The 23,109-nt window shown below is 55.2% G+C and overlaps 1 protein-coding gene across 1 annotated transcript in view; it reads right to left on the bottom strand.

The window, feature by feature from the left end:
• RXRA (retinoid X receptor alpha) overlaps positions 1–21,154 on the bottom strand; it is a 112,465-nt gene extending 91,311 nt beyond the window's left edge. Inside the window, exon 1 of the mRNA XM_074845927.1 lies at positions 20,133–21,154. Within this exon, the coding sequence (XP_074702028.1) occupies positions 20,133–20,160 (28 nt within the window). The 5' untranslated portion in view covers positions 20,161–21,154. The remainder of the gene's footprint in view (positions 1–20,132) is intronic.
• Positions 21,155–23,109: the final 1,955 nt, after the last annotated feature.

Here is a 23,109-nt window from a genome sequence, read left to right as displayed (position 1 = left end):
CGGCTGCGTGTGCAGGAGCCGCACAGGCCCACCGGCAGCCGGGGAAATGGAAGCAAATACCCATCTGGCACCGGATTACCTGCCATATGCTTCCCATACGAACGTGTCTGCCTGCAGCTCGGTGGGAGAGGAGGAACGGACCTTCCTCCTGCACCCCGTGACGTCCCACACCCGGCACGCATCCCTCCCTGCATCCCTCCCCGCCGTGTCAGTGCCTGCGAGAAAGGAGCAGGGTGAAAAACAACATGGTGAGCACGGACATCCATGCCCCCTCCCTACATGTGTACATCCACAGCCATCTCCCCCTCCCCAGGGAGTGATGTCCCTCCCCAGGGCAGCATCCAGCATCACCTGAGACCGCACTAACTCTGCCCAGAGGATGCAGCACCCAACCGCTGCAGCCCTGCAGCCAGTGCCACCACCCGGGGCCAAATCCCCCCTCTCCCATCTCAGGGTAACATTTTCTCAAAGCACTGGGTGGGGGCTGGGAGCCAGAGCTGCTCCCCCACCCCAAAACCCCAACCCCTGCCCATCCGACCAGACACTGCAGCACTTCCAGGTCTCAGGCCCCGCGCAGGAGCGATGCTGCTGAAGCACAGTGCGGCCCCTCCAGATGGATGCTGCAGGCAACAACCAGCGAGCGCTGCTGGTCTCTGCTGGAAAATCACCCGCCAGCCCTCTTCAGGAAATCCCAACGTTTTATTTCACCCCAAACAGATCCCTGCTGTGCCAGCACCAAGTCCCACAAGCAGCAGCATCTCTTCGCTTCGCAAAAACACCCCAGCCACCGCGCCGCACAGCCACCCTCCTCAACCAGCTTTCCAGGAATAAACCCCCACGTACCACAGAGTAAAACCTGCACTAGCGCGGTGGTCAGAGCCCAGCCTTGGCCACCCCACGCCGGCTCCCCGGGTAGCCCGCTGTGGGCCAGCAGCAGCCCGGCACGCGAGACCGCGGCCTCGGGAGCAGCCAACAACAACAAATTCGTGTGTGAGCGACAAAGGGAAAAACTCGGCGAGGAAACAATATTCAGCTCGACTCTTCCCGAGCGTGTATTGTAAATAACACCGCGTACGGGTTTGTTTTATTTGTTTTAATTATGAAAACATAGCCCGGATTGTCCTGCTGGCTTGGGCAGGCTCCGTCCCCGAGCAGGGGAAGCGAACTAGCAGTCCCGCAGAGCCACGCTGTGTCCGGCAACCCTACAATAAACAAAGGACCCGTCGCACCTCACCGGCCTCATCCCCGCCCTGCGGAGCAGTGCAGTCCTCAGCAGCCACATTATCGCTCCGCCAGGCTGAGCCAGGCTTAGGCTCAGCTCAAGCACTGTGCCGGCGGGCGGGCAGCTGGCCCAGGTGGTGCCGGTGCCCCACGACAGCTCCGCAGCTGGGAGGGAAACAAGCAACCAGAGACAGAAATATCGCACACTTCAATGGCTGTTTCCAAGGCAATCGTGTGTCTGGGTCCATCAGTCCTGCGTGTTGGGGGCTACAAGCCTGTCTGAGATGTTTATTCCCTTTCCTTTTTTTCCCCTAACTATCTTAACACCAGCTTTTCTCGCCAATGTCTCCATCACTGTTGCTTTTGTCCTGACATACCAGTGCCATTGCTCCATGCCTCTGCTGGGTATGTCAGGCGATGGGGCCAAGCAGGAGGCGCCTTCTGAAATTATTTTTTTGCGTCAGAACAAACCTTTCCTTCTCTCACTTCCTCCTCCTGGTCCGATCCGGGATGGAGGATCGAATTCTCACCTCCCAGCACATCCACCTCGGCACATGCTAGGCCAGGAGAAAGCCAAGCAGCCCAAAGCCGAGACAAGCTTCAGACACAACCAAGTTAAAAATACGTATTTTTCAGACAAAAGTTCAGTCCCCAAATGGTAAGAGAATCCAGGAAAAATGCAGTAGGCCCGGCTGGTGGCTGGCTTCCAGCACGAGCACCTCCCTTCGGAGGAATCCGGTGAGGAGTCTCGACTAATCCACCCAGGACACACCAGCATTTCTTCCTCGTATTATTGGGTTGGGTTTTTGATGGTGGTTTTTTTTTTTTCTTTCTTTTTTTCCATCTGCTCAGCAGATTTGACATTTGCTGGCAAGGCGCTCACAGCCGTGGGGACCAAGCCAGGGTGCTGTGCCGGGGGCCGGACGGAGGGACCCCACCGCTCCCCGCATGCTCCTGGCACCAGCCCAGGGATTGCAGGTAGGAGCGGCTGGAAAAGGAGGGACCGGTGCAAGAGCCTGGAGCCACCGCGCACGTGCTCAGTGCTCACGCAAAACAACACACAACATGAGCCCCGTGCCTCAGTTTCCCTTCCCCGCAGAGGTGCGCTGGGGGGCAACACAAGCACTTTAGGGGAACGAGGCCATGGAGGCGACACAGGCACCTCAGCAGGATGGGTCCCCAAGGGAGGAGCTGGGTCTCCCCCCGAGGCCATCCCACCCCACCACACCATCATGGACACGGTCCCCACATCCTGCTCTCACCTGCAACATCCAAAGCAAGCACCCCAAATCCCCCCTCGACTCACTCTCTACCGCTACCTCTCTGCAGCTCTGCGCCCAGCATCCCCTCACCTCCCCGACAAGCCCCACTTGCCCCCCAGGACAGACCCACCGTCCCCGCTGAGCACCGAGAACATTCCCGCAGCTCCCGCAGCTGGTTCCTTCGTGCTGGCTGGAGCAGCAGGACAGGGACAGGACTGGGACAGGAGACACGTGGCTTTGCCATCCGCATCAGGTCGGGAGGGATGGGAGCAGGGGGCTCACGCCCAGCCCTCGTGGACTCAGCACCGGCCCCTCCGCAGCCCTTCGCCGGGGAGGAGCTGCCACTTTCGGGTCAGTCGGCAGGAGCTGCTTTCCCTCCCCGTGAGATGCCCACTGAGGAATTTGCTCTTCATTCCTTGACACCCGCTTTAATTATAGGTATCATGTCAGCTTCTCTCTTTCACAAGAGCCGTGAGCTAACTTCCTGCTCCCCTTTCTCTGTGAGGGGTTCATGAGTCACTCGCTCCCTCCATATAAGAGCGGAGGGCGGTGGGCTCTGCCAAAGCCCTCCCCAAGGGCCAGGGCATAAACTCCTGGCACCAAACTTGTCAGCTGTAACGTCCCAAGATGATATTCAAAATTTCAGCCCCGGTTTCCCGCTGTCACTGAGAAGAGCAGCAAGTGACACTGAGACGTGTCTAACGCCGGGTGCCTCAAAGGTTCCTCACACACAAGGATGCTCCGTGCTCGCCCACCAGCCAGCGCAGCACGCGCCTCCAACAGCAAAACGCTGACGGTCTCTCCAAAATCCTCACCCAGAAGCGAGCACATCCCCGAGGTGAGGCTGCCGGGGAAGCCCAGCACGAATCCCAGGGATGCCACTGCCTACCAGGCTGGGCAGCGAGCAGGTACGCCCTGATGGCAACTTATTTTCCTCCCCAGCCACTGAAGCAGCAGCAGGGCTGTGTCAAAGAGTTCCATCGCGCCGCTGTCCCATCAAGCCATTCCTTCCTGAAGGGGTTTCCTTTGCAGGGTCGTGGGTTTGGGGTTGCTTTTGTTGTTCTTGTTTTTTTTTTTTAAACATAAACTCATTAATTTCAGCATAGCGGGGACTTTACTGGCTGCGGATTACCATTATTCAGTTCAAGGAGACACAAATAATTGTTCACGACCTCTACAGTCTATGAAAGGACCCTCAGCCCCTCTGACGGGAGAGGCGGTGGGTCCTCAGGAGCTGGGCAGTCGCCCCTTGCCTCGCTCGGCTGCGTGTGAGCCAGCGTGGGGAGGGCTCCCGCCCCAACGCCCACCTCTCCCTCGCCAGCCGAGCCGCTCTCCCAGCCAGACAGGTCATTCCACTGCGATGCTGCCATTTGCCTTTACCCTACCATCCCCAGCGTGTTTTTTTCTGCTAAATCCCCCCCCCGGGAGCAGCCTGTCCCCAGCCTGCATGGCTCAGGCACAGGCTGGGAACCCCGTGGGGGCTCAGGGAAGGGACCCCCCAGCTCACAGCAGCCACATTGCTGTTTGCTTTATTTTTTTAATCAAGTCACGAGACAGGGCAGATGCTGCTCGAAATAAATCATCAACCACAACAGCAATAAAGACAACCGGGCGGCCTCAGCTCGGACTTTGCAAGTACAGGACCAGCGGCCGAGCCGCCACCGCCCCATTGCTGACAGGGTGACGGAGCAACTCCTGTGCCAAGCCTGGACGCTGCAGATTGTCACCGAGGAAATAGTGACATGGTTGTACCAGGAAGGTAAAGGCACCTGCGGTCACAGCCGGCTGGGCCAGCTGCACACCCCCGTATCACCAGGAAAAAGTAATCAAGGGTGGCGGCAGTCCCTCGGATACCCGCCCTGGGGACAAGCATCCCTCCTCGCTTGGGGCTGCATCTCCCCTTTCCAGCCTTCTCTAGCCCCAGGCCCAAGAGTAAAAGGGAAAAGAAAATCTGTGTATGTCTCTCCCCCGGCGGGTGCCAGCGCAGCAGTTCTGCAAAGATGGAGCAATGTGGGGATGGCAACAGAGACAGCAGCATCTCCCCAGCCCCCGTGAGCCCCACGCCACTGCCTGCATCCTGCATCGCAGCACAGCCAGTCCTCAGTGCTGCCAGGACCCACAGGCTGGCTCCCAGGAGCTCCTCCGAGCCCACCTGCCTGGGTCCTGTGCAATAAAAAGCATCTCTGCTCCTGCACAGAGGATCCAGCCCTTCCTCCGCATCAGCCAGGGCCAGGCAGGATCTGGCCGAGCAGGAGCACCGGGTTGCTGCATCCACACCGGGGTCCCTCCAGCCCCCGCACAGCTCGCGGCAGAGGGATGTTCTCCTTTTCTTCTCCAGGAGGATTAGACACACTTCTTTTCTCTCATTGCTTTTCAAGAGAGAGGCTTTTTATCACTGCTGATCCCTAGGGGAAATCTTTCTCTCTCTCTCTCGTGCTTTTATAGCTTGGACAAGGGGAAAGGAAGTTTTCCTTCATCTCAATCTCTCTGCTGACAGGCACCGCGAGCGTGACGGACAGAGCAGCTCCCCAGGTCCCTGCCTGCACCCAGGCAGCCCCTGAGCATCGCCCCGACGCCGCCGGGGCTCCCCACCACCTCCCAGCGCCGCGGGCGGCATCGCCAGCAACGCGCCCGGCGCCGAGCCCCGGAGAACGCCCAGGCAAAACCCTGTCTTAGTTATTTCGAAAGCCACATTGCCATTGTGAAATCCCAGCTTGTAAAAACCCCGGCAGAACAAAAGCAGCAAACCCAGCTCAAGGCAGCTACAGGTGCTCTGCCCTTGCCTACCTGCTCCCCATTCTCCAGAGGTTGCAATTACATTTTCCAGTGTTTCTTAAATGGATTTTTTTTTCCCCCCTCCTCCTGACTGCTGCGGAACAGATCAAGCCAAAGAGAGGAAACCAAAGCTTGGAGCTGGCAAAGCTTTAGACACGCACAGCTATTTTAATGGACCACTTGCATGCAGTAAGCTAAGAACATGCCTAAGTGTGTGCGGGATCGCAGCACGATCAACTCTACAGCGAAACAAGTAAAGCCAGTGATCCCTGAAGTGCTGTCAAAAGCTCTAAGTACCCAAAAGTGAGAAATCATGTTGGTTTTTCACACTCTGAGCTCTCTCCATTACTGAAATCAGGGCTGAGGTTTGTCACAGCAGCAGACCGGGTGGTTTTTTAATTGTCAACCACGCTTGCAACATTTTCTCTTTATTTTTAGGCATCCCTTTAAAACTATAGAGGAAATCATCCAAAAGAAGTTTGTTCAAACGGCCTGTCAGTTTGAGGAAGTCAAATTAAACCAGAAAAAAAAAACCCTGAATCCTAATAAATCACACATCCACACACACAAAATCGGAGAAATCTGGGCATGCCTCCAAAGCCAAGTAAATGGATGATAAACAAAACAAACCTAGCTCTGCCCGGTAATACACGCTTCCACAGTGGGAATTTCTCACCCGGGAATCACTTCCACCGAGGGCACAGCTCGTGGCACACGAGGAGCTTTCCCGCTCCCCCGCAAAGCTGTGCCTCCGGGGACTGCCAGCGCTGCCGTCCCACGCTCAGCTGGTCTCAACGGGCACAAATCCTGCCCCGTCCCTCCTTGCACCCATTTCCCCCCGAAAAGCCCTGGCCCTTCGGGGGAGCACGCCCTGTCCCCGTCCCTGCTGCAGACAGATCGATTGCCCTGTGACGCAGAGAGGGCGGCTGTTTGGTTTTGCTGGAGTCACGGGAAAGCCCCGCTTGTCCCCCACACGGGCATCGCTCGAGCCCTGGGCTGGCAGCGGGGACTCGCTCAGGGCCCGCAGACCCACCCAGAGCAAACAAGACTCACAACTTGCAAGTAAAAAAAAAAGAGAAAAACAAAAGCAAGGGAAAGGGCAAGAGGAATAAGGATGAAAAGGCTGAAATAAACCCCCCTGGACACCCAGGTGCCTGAAGCAGGAGGCAAAACCAGTGTATGGGACAGGAAAAAAAGCAGCATCCAAATGTCCTTTCAACCTTCAGATGCAGCTCCCCATTGATATGGATGCTGCAGAGCAATGCCCACCCCCTCCCCACTGAACAGGGTTCATCTTTTCAGGCCACACAGTGGGAGGGAGAGGAAAAGGAGGAGGGCAGGGACACATGCTGAGATGTGTCCCATGGAGGACAGTCGGGTGACCCTGGTGCAGCCCCAACAAGCCCAGAGCTGGATTTTGGGGGGGCCATACTACATGGCACCGCTGGGCCGAGAGCCAAGGGTGCGACAGCAAAGCTGGTGGAGCGGTGGACACGTGTAGTGACAACCCCAGCACCAGCTGGCACCGTCCCCATCACCTCCCCAGCACAGCCACCAGTCCCCACTGCAGGGACCTGACCCCGGGGCGGGCAGCCCACCCTCTCCCCGATTTCTCTGTTTTCCAGCAGAGATCGCCACGAAACAGTTAAAGGTTTCTAAGCTGGGCTCTCCTGAGGACTCCAGTCAAAAGTCCACCGGGCATTTTCCCATCGTGGACTTTAGCCCGGGAGCGCAGCTGCGATAACACACGCGGAGGTGGCAGCTCCTGCCGCGGCAGGACGGGGTGCCACCGAGGTGGGCAACTCCTGCGGAACACGCAGGGCCCCACACAGGACAGAAAACTGCCAAACAGGCCCCAGAGCAGCATTTTGGGGTTTGTAGCATGCGGTTATAGGGAGCATTCGCAGAGCAGGGAGCAGCGGTTCTGCCGGAGGAGGTAACCCACCTCCTGTGATAATGATTTAGCTGCTCCCCGAAGAGCTCATTTCACCCATCGCCAGCCCACACCAGGCACAAATTTCCCCCAAGGGATTTTGCGCAAGGGCAGAGCCCAGAGATTTCTGTCCCCGCTGGTCCTCAGGGAGATGCGAGGGCAGAAGCCGCGCTGCCCTCCCTGCTGGGAACAGACACCCGGCTCTCCTCTCCAAGGTTGTCTGCAAATCCTCTTTCACCAGGACTACACATACCATTTTTTAAAAGCTGGGTGATGTAACCAACCAGTATTTATAATGCTGAAAACATCCCAAAGCTCCATCTCTTCCAGCTCCCAAGCACACTGTGTACTCTTAATAAAATAATTGCAATGATGAATAGCTCCTTATAACATTCTTCTTCTGCAGCTACTGACAGGGCCAAGAGCTGGGATGGAAAGTCCTTCTAAATGCTCCTTCAAGGTACATTCAGGATTTTACCTCTTCACAGCAGAACATACAGTGAAAATTTGTAAAAGGTGTCAGTCCTGCACCAAGCCACCCCACCACGCAGAGATGGGAATGAGAAGCTCCCTCTCCCTCAGCCCAGCCACAGCGTCGTCTTAATAATAAAGTCAGCAAATCACTGTGGATCAATCTCAGCCCTTAGTTAAGCTGACGCGATCTTGAACCCATTCAATAAAATCAATGCCGAGCTGTTGATCCCGCCGGCAGTCGCGGGGCCCGCGCCAGCCAAACCACCCCAGCAAAGGCTCCTCTACCAACAGGTCACCCGTGACCCCCAGCCCCAGCACGGGGCCAGGCAGCACTGGGATATGTTTTTTTTTTGGTTTCTATTTTATTAATTTGAAAAGGTGCGTTAGGGAGCACGCTGGCTTTGCCTTCCTTTCCCATGCAAAGCAAGCTTTTACTCCCAGCCAGGGCCAGGTTCTCTGGGTGCTTTGCCAGAGCCTGCGCTCCCAAAAACTGACAACTGAGCCATTAGGACCAGCTAAGGAAGAGCCCGGGGAACCGGTGGCAGAGAGGAACCCAGGATCAGCCCTCACCCCGGCCTCGACTGCGGCTCAAGGGACTTCCCAGCACCCAGCCCTGTGCCGGGGAGAACTGGCAGGACCAGCTGCTCCCACCCCACGGGCACCTCCCTGCACCCGGCATGTACAGCCAGCCCCACGCTCGCCCCTTCCCACCCAGCGTGGGCAGCGGGGACCCCAACCCGCACCCCAACCCAGCGCAGGCACTTTTCCATCCCAACGTGCACTCTCCTCCCTCCAAAGGCCTGATTTGAGGTCCCCACATTTTGGGCAAGACTGGGAGCATCCCTCTGCTCTTGGGGATGAGCCAGGATGAGCTTTGCCCTCAACAGCACTGCTGCCCAAGCTGTATCCTGGGGCTCGCCTGCTTGTGCATCCCTGAGAAGAGTTTTTGGGGTTCCCCCAGCACCAGCTACTGCTGAGCGACACCAGGTTGCAGCCCCAGGGTGGGCTGCACCTTACAGCAGCCGCAGCAGCGCCCAGGGGTAAATACCAAGAAAGAGACCTGGGAGAATGCTCAGATCAGCTCCACATCCCCTGCGCTGCTGTGGGGTTTTTGGAAGGTGCAGGGAGAGATGGAGCCTCCCCATTTGCGTAGGTGGGGGCTTTAGATGGGCACCGCGCTGTTATCCACCACCCAGGGCTGGCGGCAAGAAATCCCTTCCCCGCCACATTCTCCGCACACACCTAGAGGTCGTGAAACCTTGCTGGAAAAGCCAGGTGTGGTTTTCTGTGCCCACCTAGCCTCAGCTCCCATGGCATAACACCAGGCCAACCAGAGCGCCCGCGGGGAGCAGCGCAGGCAGAAAAACAACAAAGATGAGAAAACCGAGCGGCCAAGCTAAACAGAGCCCCCGGTGACTGATGGCCTCTGATTTCCACAGCCTAAACCTGCCCCACAGGTGAGGCACAAAGAGGGAGGACTTGCTGTAAGGCAACCACTGGCTTTTTCCCCCCCCAGAGAAGGGTGAAACCCCGAGGCAGAGAAGTACCAGAGCTCCAAGGCAAAGCCCTGGAGCTGCAGGGGACAGCTGCACCGCTACCAAAATACAACTAGAAACACAGGCAAAAACCCTAACGAACCAAATCCATGTCTCCCAACCCTATGAGCAGCAGAGAAATCCGCTGGCAAGGTGTAATTTGGGGTGTTGCCTTGCTACATATCTCAGGAGCGAGTCCCTGCACAGCACTGTCCCCGCCGCCACCCCACAGCAAGTCAGCAGAGCCCCCCCAGCACATCTGGAATTCCTGCTCCCATCCAGCCCCGGCTCTGAACTGCGGTTAGATAAAGTCTCATTTGCAAACAATAGGTATCAGCTGGCCTGGGGCCAGGCTATCTCTGGCAGGGATCAGGGCTAAGCCTTCCCTAAGTGCTTAAATGGGGGCCTGCAGGTAATTGTCCCAGGAGTCTTAACTCTTCCCAGAGCCACCTCTGATGTCCGGTCTCTGATGAGGAGCACAGGGCAGCCGGCCGGCATGGCTCACCTGCAGAAAACCAGCCCAGGGAGGAAGGCAGTGAAGAGGACAGGGAATTTAGGGCTGTACCACAGCTTCCAGCATGGGTCGTGGCATCCTGACCTCCCCAAGGTCTCCTGCTCCCCATTACAGGGTCGAACAGCTGCAGTTCTGCCCCAGAGCTGCCTGGGCATCCTATAAATACCACCGCTGAGGCTGGGGGAGAGCATATTGTAAGGCACAAAGTATTAACACCATGGCTGGCACGGCTTGCTCACAATGTGCCCATCCAGCAGACCACAAATTTGCTTAGGGGTGCAGAAAGTTTCAGATTTAGCAGGTTTACCCTGACAGGAAAGGAGCCTGGGTGGCCTGTGTAGGTACAGGAAACCCCTCTCTATCACACACAACACTCCGCTTCCTCTGGATTTCTTTAACCTTTCACTCTCGGCCTGATTTATGCCTTCACACTGATTTTTGCATGTGTGCACTTCCCTGCTCTCCACTCCGGTGCTGTGGCTCCACACCAGCAAAAACACTGGCAGGGCCTCAGCATCCATCTGCCCAGAGGCAGAGCAATCTCTGCAGGGAAGCCTCCTCCTCTGCCTCTCTCCCGAGGAGCTGGGTTTTGGCAGGCAGTGAGGAGGGGAACACGCACATGTCCCACGCTGCGATTTGGGGCTGTGCAGCCCACATGTGGCTCCCAGCCAACCCCGGGATCCGCGCTGGTCTGCATGTGACAGGGAGGCAGCGGGCAGAGCACCAGAGCAGCTGATCTGGGACCCCAGGGACACGTCCCAGCAAAGAAAAATCAAGAGATGGAGGTTTTGCTGCAAAAACCTGGGCGGTGAGCCCCAAGTTCCGGTGCAGCAATCCCAGCAGCGCAAAGGATGAGCTTTATTTTCCTTGCAGAGAGGGAAAGGATCCACGACCAGCTCAGTCCTGAGCTCTCTGAACAGGGGAGCAGCAGACTGGGGAGGCTGGGGGAGCCCAACTGCTGCCACCCACTCCCCATCCCTGCGATAAGCCAGCCCAGGCAGGATGCAGCAGGCAGCGCCCCATCATGAAAGGGCATCCCCAGAACCACGAGCACACAGAGCAGTGCCCAGCGATGCCTTCTGAGACAGGAGGGCACGGGGACAGCAGGGACACAGCCTTAATGTCACCTAAAGGACCTCTTGGGTGGGAAGATTAGCAGCTTGTTCCCAGCCTCGTGGGGATCCCAGGGCAAGAGGAGCGAAAGGCCAGACTGCGTCCGGGAAACGTATCAGCTTCCCAGGAGTGGATGGGGGAATGTGCCCCTGCCCAGGCCAAAGGCTCCGGGGCAGCATTAGAGCAGGGACAGCAGCACAGAGCCCAGAGGAAGCACCGGGGAGGGTGTCTGGGAAGGAACTGCAGTTACGGTCAATTCTCCAGACCCCCAGTTTGGGGTATTTTTAACCTGTGCAGCCGGATAAATACGGAGGGTGGCAGCGGGTGGCCCTGGTGCCACCAGCCATCACCAGGGAGGAGGGATGCAGGGATGCAGCCAGCGGACCGACCCGAGTTTTCCATCCCTGCTCTCACGTCCCAAAGCTCTATGCAACAGCCCACATGGTCCCGTCCTTACAGCCGCCACCATCCAGGGAGGAAAAAAAAGAGAAAACTCCAGAGCAAGAGCAAGCCAGGAAAGCAACTCTTCATCCAGTTTGCACAGGACATGGCCAGTCACCCCCGAGAGCCCGCAATGCTCCCCCCAGCCCGGCATGGCCACCACGGCCAAAGGGAAATGAAGTCGCAAAGGTTATCGTTTTGGTGTTTGACTGAGCATAAAAATCTTGCTCTGAAAACAAAAAAAGGGAAAAGGGGGACGGGGAAGGCGGCGGGGGAGGAGAGGGGCAGCGATGCACAGCACAACAGCCCCAGGAACACAGAGAGGGGGTGTGAGGGCTCAGAGCACACTAACACACATCTCCATTTCAGGAGAGTTTCCTGGGAAAATAAATGCAAAGTCTGTTATAAAAGTTTATCTGCGTGTGCGAGAAAGAGCAAGCGTGCCTGACTACGGTATAGAGATGTCATTATTTTCATGCATCTGCCTTACCCAATTTTATTTAGTTGCTTTCTGCACCATTTCATGCTCATTCTGCTGCTGAGCTAGACAATTGCTTTATAACTCTAGGGTGCAATTTCACTGTCTGTGAGCCACACGCACACGCATGCACACGGGGTCTTCGCTGGGATGGAGCAGGGAGCTGCACCTCCCTCCCTCCCTCCCCCCCCACCCCGACATTTGGGAGCTTGCACTGAAATGGGTTTTCTTAATAAATTAAAAAAAAAGAGAGAAAATTAAATTAAAATGCCAAGCCACCATCTCTAATGTATTATAATTCAAGGAGTGCATGGGAGGGGAGCAGACCCAGAAAGCAACAGCTCCCCATTAGGAATGAGGAGGATGAACTGGAGGGCAATTCGCTCTCTCACGCTAAGCGAATGCGGAGAGACGGAGCCCGGCAGGCTGGAGGGCAGAAGCGCTGTGAATCACGCCGGATTTTTATGATCAATTGAAAGTCACACTTGAACAAGTGCAGGTCAAAAGGGAGGGCCGGCCGGGCAGGTGCGGAGCTCTGAGCCAGCGGTTTTCCACTTGCTGAAGTCGTCTGGTCCCTCGCAGGGACCCCTGCCCCTCCTCAAAGCCTCCCCCCAGGCTGCAGCCCCACGGGTGTGGGTCAGGGCAGCTGTGAGGTGCGAAGGGGGGTTCCAGTAGCAGCCCAAACACTGATGCGAAGCAAGACGGGGCCATGCATCACCCCACCACGGTGTGAGCGAGCATCTCGGGCACAACCTGCCACCGATACGCCGTTATCTGCCGCCGGCCAGGCCCTGCTCGGCAGCGTTAGAGGCCACAGCTCCTCCACACCAGGCAGAGCTCACAGCTTCCCAGGCCTGATAAAGTCACTCATCTTACAAAAATGGGGCAGCAAAAGGAGGAGGTGGGGGCAGAAGGGGAGTCCTGCACGGTCTGGCAAGGATGGCCGGTGGGGAAAGGGGGACTCTCTTTTTTTTCCCCCCTTTTGCAAGAGCCCCCACCTGCACACAGGTCCTTGGGGAGAGGCTGCTGCTCCCTGAGGTGCCGGGCAGGGAAACCACAGCGCTGGCAAACTGCTCTCACCCATCCCTCACTCCTCTGGGAGCAGCCAAAACAGCTTCCCCAGCTCGATGCAATGCCCCCGGGTCTGCTCCTGCCTCTGACCCTGCTCCTCTCTACGCCCCTTCATGCCTCTGACATCGCTCACCCGCTCGGATCAAGCCTCCTCCATCACAATCCGTGCCAACCCTGTCTCGTCACCTCCACATCTCCAGGCGGATCTCGCACCCCCTCTCCCGCGCTTCTCTTTCCGCTCTTGCCTCACCGCTGCCATTGCCTCATTTCGACTCTGTAATGGGCACGTAGGAGACGCGTTGCCCACAACAGAATTGTCTCGCAGCAGCCCACAGAGTTCACAGCAAAAAAAAAAAAAAGAAAAAAACACCCCAAAAAAAACCAAAACTTTCCAGCACTTACTTGTCAGCCAAAAATGGAAAAACAATAATCAAATGATTCTGCCTTCGCGCCCAGCGCCGCACAGCTGAAAGCAGACGGGGCATCCCTCCCTAATCCGCTCCTGGCAGCCCCAGCACAAAGGATTTGCTCCATGAGTTGAGGGGGCTGTAAACCTCAGGGGGCTCCACGGCTGCCCTCAGCTCCCCCTCCCCTTATTTTTTCTTTTTTTTAAAGTCCGTAAAAGCTGAAGAAAGCCAAAACTCCACAAAAGAGGAGACCATGAAAAGTAACAACCAGATGGAAAAGCCTATTACCATTTTATTGGTCACAAATACCAGTATTGCACCTTTTATCTCTTCGCTCCGCAGTGATCTCACATCCGATGCAACCCAGGGAAAGGGTTATGGCTCAGACAAGACCCAAATACACCACCAACCTCCACCCAGGGCCCACCAAAACCAAGAGATTAACCTCAAAAAAAAAATAAAATCCCCCAGGGTTTGAAAGAAGGAGCAATGCCCACGGTGAGAGGAACCACCTTCCACTGGAGCAGAGCAGGGATGCAAGCCCTGCTCTCGATGCTTAATAAAACAAATATTCAGGGTGTTTCATCCTCGCCCTCTGGTTTGGGAGCACCTGGCTTACACAGAAACCCCAACCGCCAGCTCTTCTTTGCTCCCAGGCCAAAAAGCAGCTTGGGGTTTTTTTGGCTACCAGGAGCTGGGACCCTCAAAAGCCCACGGGAGCCCTACAGAGCTCAGATCCCAGACGGATCTGCTCTGCGGGGCTGGAAGCCGCCGTCCCAGCCGAGGTTTCACAACCACCCCACGCCCTCGCTCCGGGCCCCGTTCCCAGCTTCGCTGGCGCTCAGACGCACCCGCGTGCCTCAGTTTCCCACCCTGTATCTGTCTCATCTGGGCAGACTATGAGTTTTCAAGGCAAGATCCGTCCCCTCCTGATGTGCAGAGGCAGGAGCTGGCACAAACAGGGCTGTGATCAGAATTACAGCCCCAAGGTGCAACCTTGAAACTTTTTATTGTAGATCACAATAAAAAAAAACAAACCCAACCATTTTATGCGTACCAGTGGTCTGTTTGAACAGGATTATTTTTTAACTCCACGTTAAACAAAATTTCAAAGAAGGGGAGCTACATTTGGGCTTAATTTGAACCCTTTCTTCCCTTTCTTGCAAAGGAATTGTTCCCTGTTTATCTCAGAAAACACCCTCCATTTTGAAATGCTCACTCTTCTCTAAATAAAAACTCAGGTTGTTTCCCTGACTTTGCTTTGGCTAAGCAAAACGTTGTCAGAAAAGGCAAGTTCTCCCAGCCAGTTTCCATCTCAACAATAGAGCATTTTCCCAGGCTAAATTGCTTCTGTCTGAAAATCTTCTAGCAGTTTGAGCTGGCTGGCATGTGTGGGGATCCTTCTGTAGGGTTTTTTAAATCCTTATTTGCAATATTATTTCGTCTGCTTTGCGCTGCCTTGATGTTCGAGCAGCCTTTGGAGAGACACAACCACTCCTCCCTCCTCCTCTGTCCTCCCTCCAGGCACACGCTTTCCTTTGAGGAAGAGGAGAGGGGAGAAATAAAATAAAAGACAAGCAAAGAGGAAAATGTCAGAAAGCTGCTTTTTGTGTGTGTGTCAAACGTTCAAAGTTATCCCAGAGTCTAGTCTTTAAATGTAATAAAATACAGCAACTCCTGACAAAATCAATTAAAATAAAACCACCCAGGCTGCCTCCCCTATTGCTTTGTAGCTATACTGACTTTGAGAGCCCACCTGGGCCTTTTAGGAAGCAATTATGGAACTGCTGGGTTGGATCCTGCACCGGCAGCGTGCTCGCTCTGCCCAGCATCCCTTCACACCGCCGGCAGCAGGGAGGAGAGACCCAGTTCCTTCCTCCGCAAAGGGAGGTGATGATGGGGAGACGCGCCGAGGATCCGAGCCAGAGAACAGGATTAATTAGAGCCCAATTAGGTTACCGAGCTCCCAGGGAAGGTCCCTGCAATACTCAGCAATTGGCTGGCAGTGATTTGAGGTGTCCCCGGCTTCGGTTATCACCAGCAGCCCAGCTCGGCTGGGGTACAGGGACCCCCTCGCCATCCCCGCTCCATCACCACCACCCTCGGTTAAGCCCCTTTCCAAGGGCCGCGGCCTCTTGCTGTCTCACCGCCTCCCGCAGTGAGGTCGTGGGATATTTATAGCAAGAATGATTCGGTGATTTCAGGCAGCCGAGAGCCTCAGGGGAATACCCTGCTCACACATGGTGTCCCCCCCCGAAAGGCGCCGGGATGCTCGTAGGAACGTGCGCCCTGTGCAAGAGGCAGGACCAAAGAACATCCCAAAGCCCAAGCCCCCGCCCCGCGGCACCCACAGCTCCGCTGGTGTTTGCTTTCTTAACTGTCCTGCAAAATAATACAAAAAAATAATAATAATTCAGCCGGGTGGCAGAGCTGTGGCATATGGGAATCCACCCCTGCTCCCAAAAAACAATACTTCAACAAAAAGGTTTTTAACCCGTTTCTTAATAAATATTTATTTTCGCTTTCAAGATGTGGGTGGGACGAAGCCAGGGTGTATTTTCCAGTGAAATGTTTTGATTCCCCCCTTGATTTTTTTTCAACAGGAGCAAAATGCCAATAATAATATTTGCAATGAATAACTAAAATTCTGTGGCTTTCTCCCCCGCTCTCTTTTAAATAAATAAAATGCCCTAAATATGAGAAACACAAACGCTCTCTCCAACACAGCAGGACAATGTGGAGTAAACTCAGGGACCCTCAGAGGATTTATTTAACTGTCACAGCCCAGATTCTGAAAAAGGCAAAAATTCCTTCCCAGCTTGTTTTGCATATGTCAATTGGGAGAGGTCGAGCCCTAAACTACGCTTAGCAAGAGAGACCAGGACATGACTATACTTTCTCTCTTGCTCCTACGAGGCTTCTCTCTGGTGCAGCACCAGCAGCCCCATGGGGCCGGCCAGCATTCTCCAGATGTGGGGCAGAGGATTCTCCTTCCTCACAGGGATGCTTGGACAAGCCGTGACACTTTCTGCATCTGTCAGAGTTTTTCCTCCCTATGGATTTTCCTCTCTGCTGTAAATTTCTGAAGGTAAAAGAAGCCAAACTGAGGATCACACTGAGGTCTCAACCCAGACGCAGGCTCCCACCAATCTGCCTCGGGTTCTGCGCAGCATCCAGGCTCATCCCCGCCACGTGCCCGACGGCAAGGCCATGGGCTGTGGGATGAAGATGTCTCATGGACGCTCACACTCCCTCTTCCACCCAAACCAGCCCCCATGCTCCAGGTTGTTCCCCACCAAGCCGGACACTGGGGGTTGTTTTGCTGTTTTCCTCGGAGGTGTTCCTGCTCCAGCCTCGGCAGGGCTGTGCACGGCCAGTTCTCACCCCACATCCTGAGCAGCTGCAGCGTCCCTGGCACGGCTGTGCGACTCGCAGAGGTTACAACCCGGTGAACTGACCTCCGGGAGGGAAGCACCAGCCTCGGACACCCATTAACTGTTTCTTCCCTCCATGAGACTGAGCCTCGAGGGAGGGCTCCCCAACCTCACCATCCCTCTTTTGCTCCCCAGGAGCTACCACCTTCTTAGGGGAATGGGCAACGAAGAAAACGAAGCAATAAAAGGATTGCAATGGTCGGAGCTTTGGGAGCAAGCAGCAACCCGAAGAACCACGTTCCTTGGTTTGCACATCAGTCCCCAGCCTGGCCCTGTGCAAGCCTGACCTCAGCACATGCACCCCACCAGGCTGGAGACAATCCTCCCCCAGCCTCGCAAGCACTCGTGTGATGGCTTTTTCTTGATTTTCCTCCTCCTGGAGACTCGGCACAGCATATAGGAACAAAAGCAAGACATCCCCAATCATTTAAAAACTAGTAAAGGGAGATCTATAGCCCCAGTCAGCTTCTAAGGCAGCATCCGCTGGACGCCGAGGTGTTTCCAAGCCTCACCAGGGCTGCGGTGGTACCCACGCCACGCAGGACAGCTGCAGGCAGGCAGACAGACAGACACGGGGCAGGCGTAGGCAGCCCGGCTGCCCACAGACCCCGCCATCAGGCTGCAGGTTGTCCGGGGAGCGGGACAGCAGACAGAGCTGCAGGGCAAGGGCATCCAGCCCGGGAGATGCCTGGGGACGTGCTGTCCTTGTGGGAAGCCGCTGCCTGGCATCTGCCAGCAGCGCCCGAGACAAGCAGGAAAATGAGATACTACTATTAAAAGTGCCCAGCGCTGGCCACGCTTCCACCCATGACATCAGCGGGGTTATCTGAGTCTAACCACAGGCAGGACTTGGCTAGGAACCTCCACCGGGTTTAGGCCAAACTGAGCTGAGATTCTGATGGGGCCACACAGTAACAGAACCTGATTTTGGCCCCCAGTTGCTCCAGTTCTCCAGCTCAGGCCCATACTGGTGTGTGCAGGGAAACAAACTCCACCAGCTTGGCTACTTCCCCCCAGCGCCAGCTTGCAAACAGCAGCTCCCAACCGTGCTAGGGGACGGGGCTGGCAAACACCCTAGTGCTCTGCAAAGCCAGGACCCAGCGTATTTTGGATGAGCCCACCTCCAAAACGCCCCACAGCCCCACCAGTTCTGCTCTGGTTTCACTGGTGAGGTCTCTGCTCGCACTCCTCGAGGCTCCTACAAAGTGCTCGCACGCTTTCAGGCTCTACCTGCCTCCCATCCTCAGAGCAGGACCAAGATCTCCCCCTCCAAAACCTGCAGAACCCACCGCCCTTTTTTCTGATTTTTCCAGTGATGGGTGGCCAAAGGCCGGTGGATAAAGTTTAGGAGTCGCTTCTGCAGCAGCACAACACGCAGCAGACACAAACCCAGACCACACACCCTAAACAGCTCCCGCAGGCAGCTGAATTCTCTCCTAAGCCAGCGATGCGAAGTTATAACCCCCACCCAGCACCGCTGGCCTGGGCTGGCCGCCTTGTTTTTCCTCTGGATGCTCCCGGTGTGCTGCACCGCACAGTGCAAAGACCCACCCTCACCCGCCATACGCACACATACATTTATAAATGAGCAGATAAATCAGTTGTTTTTGATTTGCACCAGGGTGAAAATCCTTACCCATGCCAGCAGCAAGGTGACACACGCCCCCCCCCCCCCCCCCCCCCATCTCTGTCAAAGTCAACATGACTAATAACACAACATATTATTTAGCATTTGTAGAGTATCAGGAGAGCTCAGGTCAGAAAGAAAATTCAAGTATATCTGTAGGGGCCTGATCCTGCCCGTATCAGCGGAGGTTTGGACTGTCTTCCACGCGAGCATCAAGGGAAATGTAAATCTCGCAACAGCCACCCCTAAGACTAAAACCACTTTTGTGCGGCAAGAAATCGGCGCTTTCTGCTTCAATCCCCGACACCTGCGTTTGACCCACCCAAAAGGAGTCGGTTTGACTCGGAAAGCAGGACCCGCTCCCGGGGGACACTGCAGGTGAGATGCTTTTAGCCCAAGCAGCAACTCTGGGTAAGTCAACCCAGCAGCGCTTCCCACCTCACAGCTGAATCAACGAGGGGCACTGTAAAACCATGATTTTGGGGGAAAGTAGATGCCAGCTGAAGACCTGCCAGCCCATGGGGCCAGGCTCTCCCTGCCAAAGTCCCCAGACCACAGCAGTCCTGGAAACCCTCCCGGGAGGCAGGGCTAGCTGGGGACCTTGTGATGGTGTTTATATTTATTCCGCTCTTCGAAAGGAACAACTAAAATCGCAATTCTTAAACAAAACAAAAAAAAAACCCCAACATAAGAAAAAGAAACAAACAAACAAAACACACCACCACAGGCCAGCAGAGGTTAAGCACAGATTTAAAGCCCAGGGAAGCTGGAGTGGATGTTCCCACTGGCCGTGGGCTTGCTCGGCCGGAGGCTGGGAGCCCACGCGCTGCCACGCTGAGCGGCTACAGAGATGGCAGGATTGGTCCCTCTCCCCCCTCGCCTAGACTTGGCGCCTGGCTACTTCGCTAAAACTTTTCTTCCCCCCACCCTGAACACTGAGCTCTGCAATATCACTTCTCCTGAAACCGAGACGCAAGGAGGCATTCGCCCTTACAAGCCAGGACTTGACTCAGTCACCGAAAGGATGGCAAACTCCAGCTGGAAATAGGTTTTAAAATGTAACTAAAAGAAGAGAGGCAGGGGAAAAAAAAAATAAAAGGCAGGAGGGTCCCCAAGCTTCTGGGAGCTGCCAGTGAGGGATGATGCGAGCAGCGGGCGCAGCATCTGGGGGTCCAGATGCTGGCGGGGAGAGGCGGAGAGGGAGAAAAGGCAGGAAAGAAAATTTTAAAAAAAAAAAAGAGAAACTGAGAAAGAAAAGCAAGAGGGGGAACTGCGAGCTGCCAAGCCCTCCTGCAGAAGTGGCCCCGGGCAGGGAGGGGGTTCTCCCGGCCGGGCCCGGGTGCCCGCTGCCCCGTTTGAAAATACCGCTTGCGCCGCCGGCGGCCGCTCGCCCGGCCCGGCCCGGCTGGGCTCGGCCCGGCTGGGCTCGGCTCAGCTGGGCTCGGCTCCCCGCCCGGGGCCCGCCGTCCCCCAGGCTGCGCCTCGGGAAGACAAAAAAAAAAAAAAAAAAAACACCCAAAAAAAACACAAACCAAAAAAACCCAACAAAAACCACCACAACAAAAACAACACAAAAACAACCAAAAAAACAACCCCAAAATAATAACTAAAATAAGACGGCCGGAGCGGGGCCACGGGCAGGCCCGCCCGGCACTTTCCCCGGCGCTGACACCAACTCTCCCCGCGGGGCTGCCGCGCATCCCCCGCCCGCCGCCTCCCCGGTGCGGGCTGCCGGAGGGGGAAGCGGAGGAGGGGGCAGGTCAGGAGCTTTTTTTTTTTTTTTCCCCTTTTTTTTTTTAACCCCCCCACCCGCAGGAATGGAGAATCTTTTTCGGAACAAAACTCACCCAGTGGCAGGAAGTGTTTGGTGTCCATAGCTGGTGCTTAACTCATGCCAAGGGGCTTGGTGAAGATCGGCGGCGAAAAACACACACACAGGGCGCGCAGAGGGGAGGAGAGCGAAATCAAAGCGAAAGGGGGAGAGGGAGGGGGGAAGGGAAAAAAAAAAAAAAGAAAAAAAAGCCCAAGGGGCGGAGGAGGAGGAGGAGGCGGCGGCTGCAGCCCCGCACCGGCGGCCCCGCGCAGCGCCGGGAGCGCAGACGAGGCCGCGGAGTTGTTGCAAAACTCCCAACAATGTAACTCCGCCGCTCGGCTCCGCCGGGCGCGCTCGGCTCCGCGCCGGGGCCCGCGCAGGGGGGAGCGAGCGCCGCGACCGCCCCGCCGCGCCGCGCCCGCCCCGCCGCCGCGCAGCGCCGCCCCGCGCCCGGCCCCGCCGCGAGTAACAACCGCCATTTATTTATTTATTTTTTTTAAAGTGATGGGGAAATGGGAAAAAGAAAAAAAAAAAAATTAAAAATTAAGAAATTGAAAACATTTTTTAAAAAAATTTAAAAGATAAAAATAAAAAATGAAAAATAAAATAAAAATAAATAAAAATTAAAAATAAAAAATGAAAATAAATAAAAATTTGAAAATAAATAAAAAATTGAAAATAAAAAATATAAAAATTAAAAGATTTAAAAATTAAAATATTTAAAAATTAAAAAGAAGAGAGTGCAGAGCGCTGCGGTGGCAGCCTCTGGGGGGGAAGAGTGAGGTGGGGGGTGGCTCTTGGAGAGATGCTGCACAATCTCAGCCAGTGAGACCCCCAGCCCCTGAGCGTGTTGCACAGCAGCGGGTGTTCCAAACACGATTTACTTCATTTCCCATAAATGAGGCACGACAAATAACTCTCTGTGCATGTGCAGCTCTCCTGCAAACTCTCACCTCCCCGGCACTGCGGGTACCACCCCGCCAGCACCGCTGGCTGCTCCCCCCCTCCCCAGCAGCAGCAGGGGCCCTGGCCCCCACCCTCCCTGGCATGCCTCCAGGTTTAATAAATGATACTCAGCCCTGTAAGAATGTGTATTAGTGACTTGATGGACCAAAGCGACTCCGCTATGCATGAAGCATATTAAACATCATATCGACCCTCGCTCTTGATGGCCGTAACACGCATAACAAACAGGCTCGGCCCACGGCTGCAGCTGCTCACCCACGGTGGGGAGCAACACGGTCACGCAGGAAACCTGGAATGACACCAGGGGCAACGGCTGGGGCGTTGCGCTGGCACAGGTAACCCCGAGCGCAGAGCCCAGGTGGGGGGAAATCGGGGTACCCATCGCCATCCCGGTTTGCAACACACACACACGGGGCAGAAGTTGCCGCAGCACACGGGTGCGCTGCTGCCGCCAACCATCGTCTCTGTGTGTTGTGAGCGCTTCCGAGCCTCTTATCTGCCATGATTTACTCTTTAATTGGCAAAGCGTCCCGTGCCATAAATATTAGCAATCCAGCACCTCCTCCTATAAAAATGAAGCCTCTTATCTCTCATTGCCATATCCCTGTCTATCACCTGCGTGCACTTACCGGTCTATCTCATACCTGTCACTGTAATGTCTGAAGACACACAGGAGAGGCCCTGAAAAGGCCCAAATCCTTGATTTTTCTTACAGCTCTTGCCTGCTCTTCTGTGCGCATCTGCCAGGGGATAGTCCCTGCCTTTCCTTCTGGGCAGACCCACACATGGGCGATGAGATGAGGGGTATACAGCTGGGAACCCCACAGAATCGTTCAGGTTGGAAAAGACCCTTGGGATGATCGAGTCCAACCATCAGCCCAACTCTACAAAGTTCTCCCGTACACCACATCCCTCAACATCTCATCCAAACAACCCTTAAACACATCCAGGGATGGGGACTCCACCACCTCCCTGGGAATCCTGGTGCTGACCAGCCCAGGACAGCAGGAGTTCATTGGCTTTAATTATAACGAGAAGAAAAACACCAAGAGGTCCCATCTTGTGCCAGGCAAGCGGCTGCAAACTCACACGGAGCTGCAGAAGTTAAAACAAAATAAAACCTCTTGGATCCTTTTTATCCTCTGCTCCTGTAATTTCAGCATGTCCAAACAGATTTTGGTGTGTGTTTATAACTGGTAACTTCATTTGCTCCCGGGCTGGGACCTTAAATGCCAAGTTTCATCTCCAAGTCAGTTTTTATGGCTGAGTTACATTAACTCCTGGGAGAAAAGGGAAAGAAGGAAATACATAAGGATAGAAAAGAAAGTTGGGGGTTGTTAGAAAAAGCAGGTCCAAAGCCTCTAAGAGCAGGTCGACGGGGCAGAAACCATAGACCTCATGGATACCTGCATACAAACCCCGACAGCAAAAAGGCAGAAACCAGTGTCCCGATACACAAACTAAAGCTCATGGTTGTGTCTGATAAGGGAAAACACATCTGGGGCGATGCTGCTCTGTGCCTCGCCGGGGCAGATCCAGGCTCTCGCCCGCCCCGTACCACACAAATGCTGTTTGAGTCATCGGTGCCGTAACAGCCCAAGATGAGCGTGGGCCTTTATAGCTTTGAGCATGTCCGTGGTGATCCGACAGCCTGCCAGCCGGTGTAAAGGGCTTACCCCACCACCGAGCACAGCCGGGGCCTGGCCCCAAACCTCCGCGTCCCAAAGCACGCTTAGGTTGATGGCTGCAGCAGATATCGGGGTTATAAGACCCCAGGCTGAAAATCCACCTTTGTAGACTCGAACACATGAAATTACCATAACTAGGACATTTCACGCTCCTCTCCCATCAAGCTGTTTAGAGCAAATTAAATTTCTCCCTAACCAGCCTGTAACAGTTCGTGTTAGATGTGGATCTAAATGTTAATTGCAGTGACAATAACAGGTCTGATCCTGCAGTCCTTATTTGGGTAAAACCTCCCACAGAAGCCAAAGGAATTTTGCCCCAGAGAAGACAGCTGGATGCAGTCCCACATTTCCAGCCTC

This window comes from Strix aluco, chromosome 20, assembly GCF_031877795.1.
Source record: "Strix aluco isolate bStrAlu1 chromosome 20, bStrAlu1.hap1, whole genome shotgun sequence".
Lineage (NCBI taxonomy): Eukaryota > Metazoa > Chordata > Aves > Strigiformes > Strigidae > Strix > Strix aluco.
Note: the sequence above shows the minus strand (reverse complement) of the source record. Positions and strands in the feature narration are given on the sequence as shown.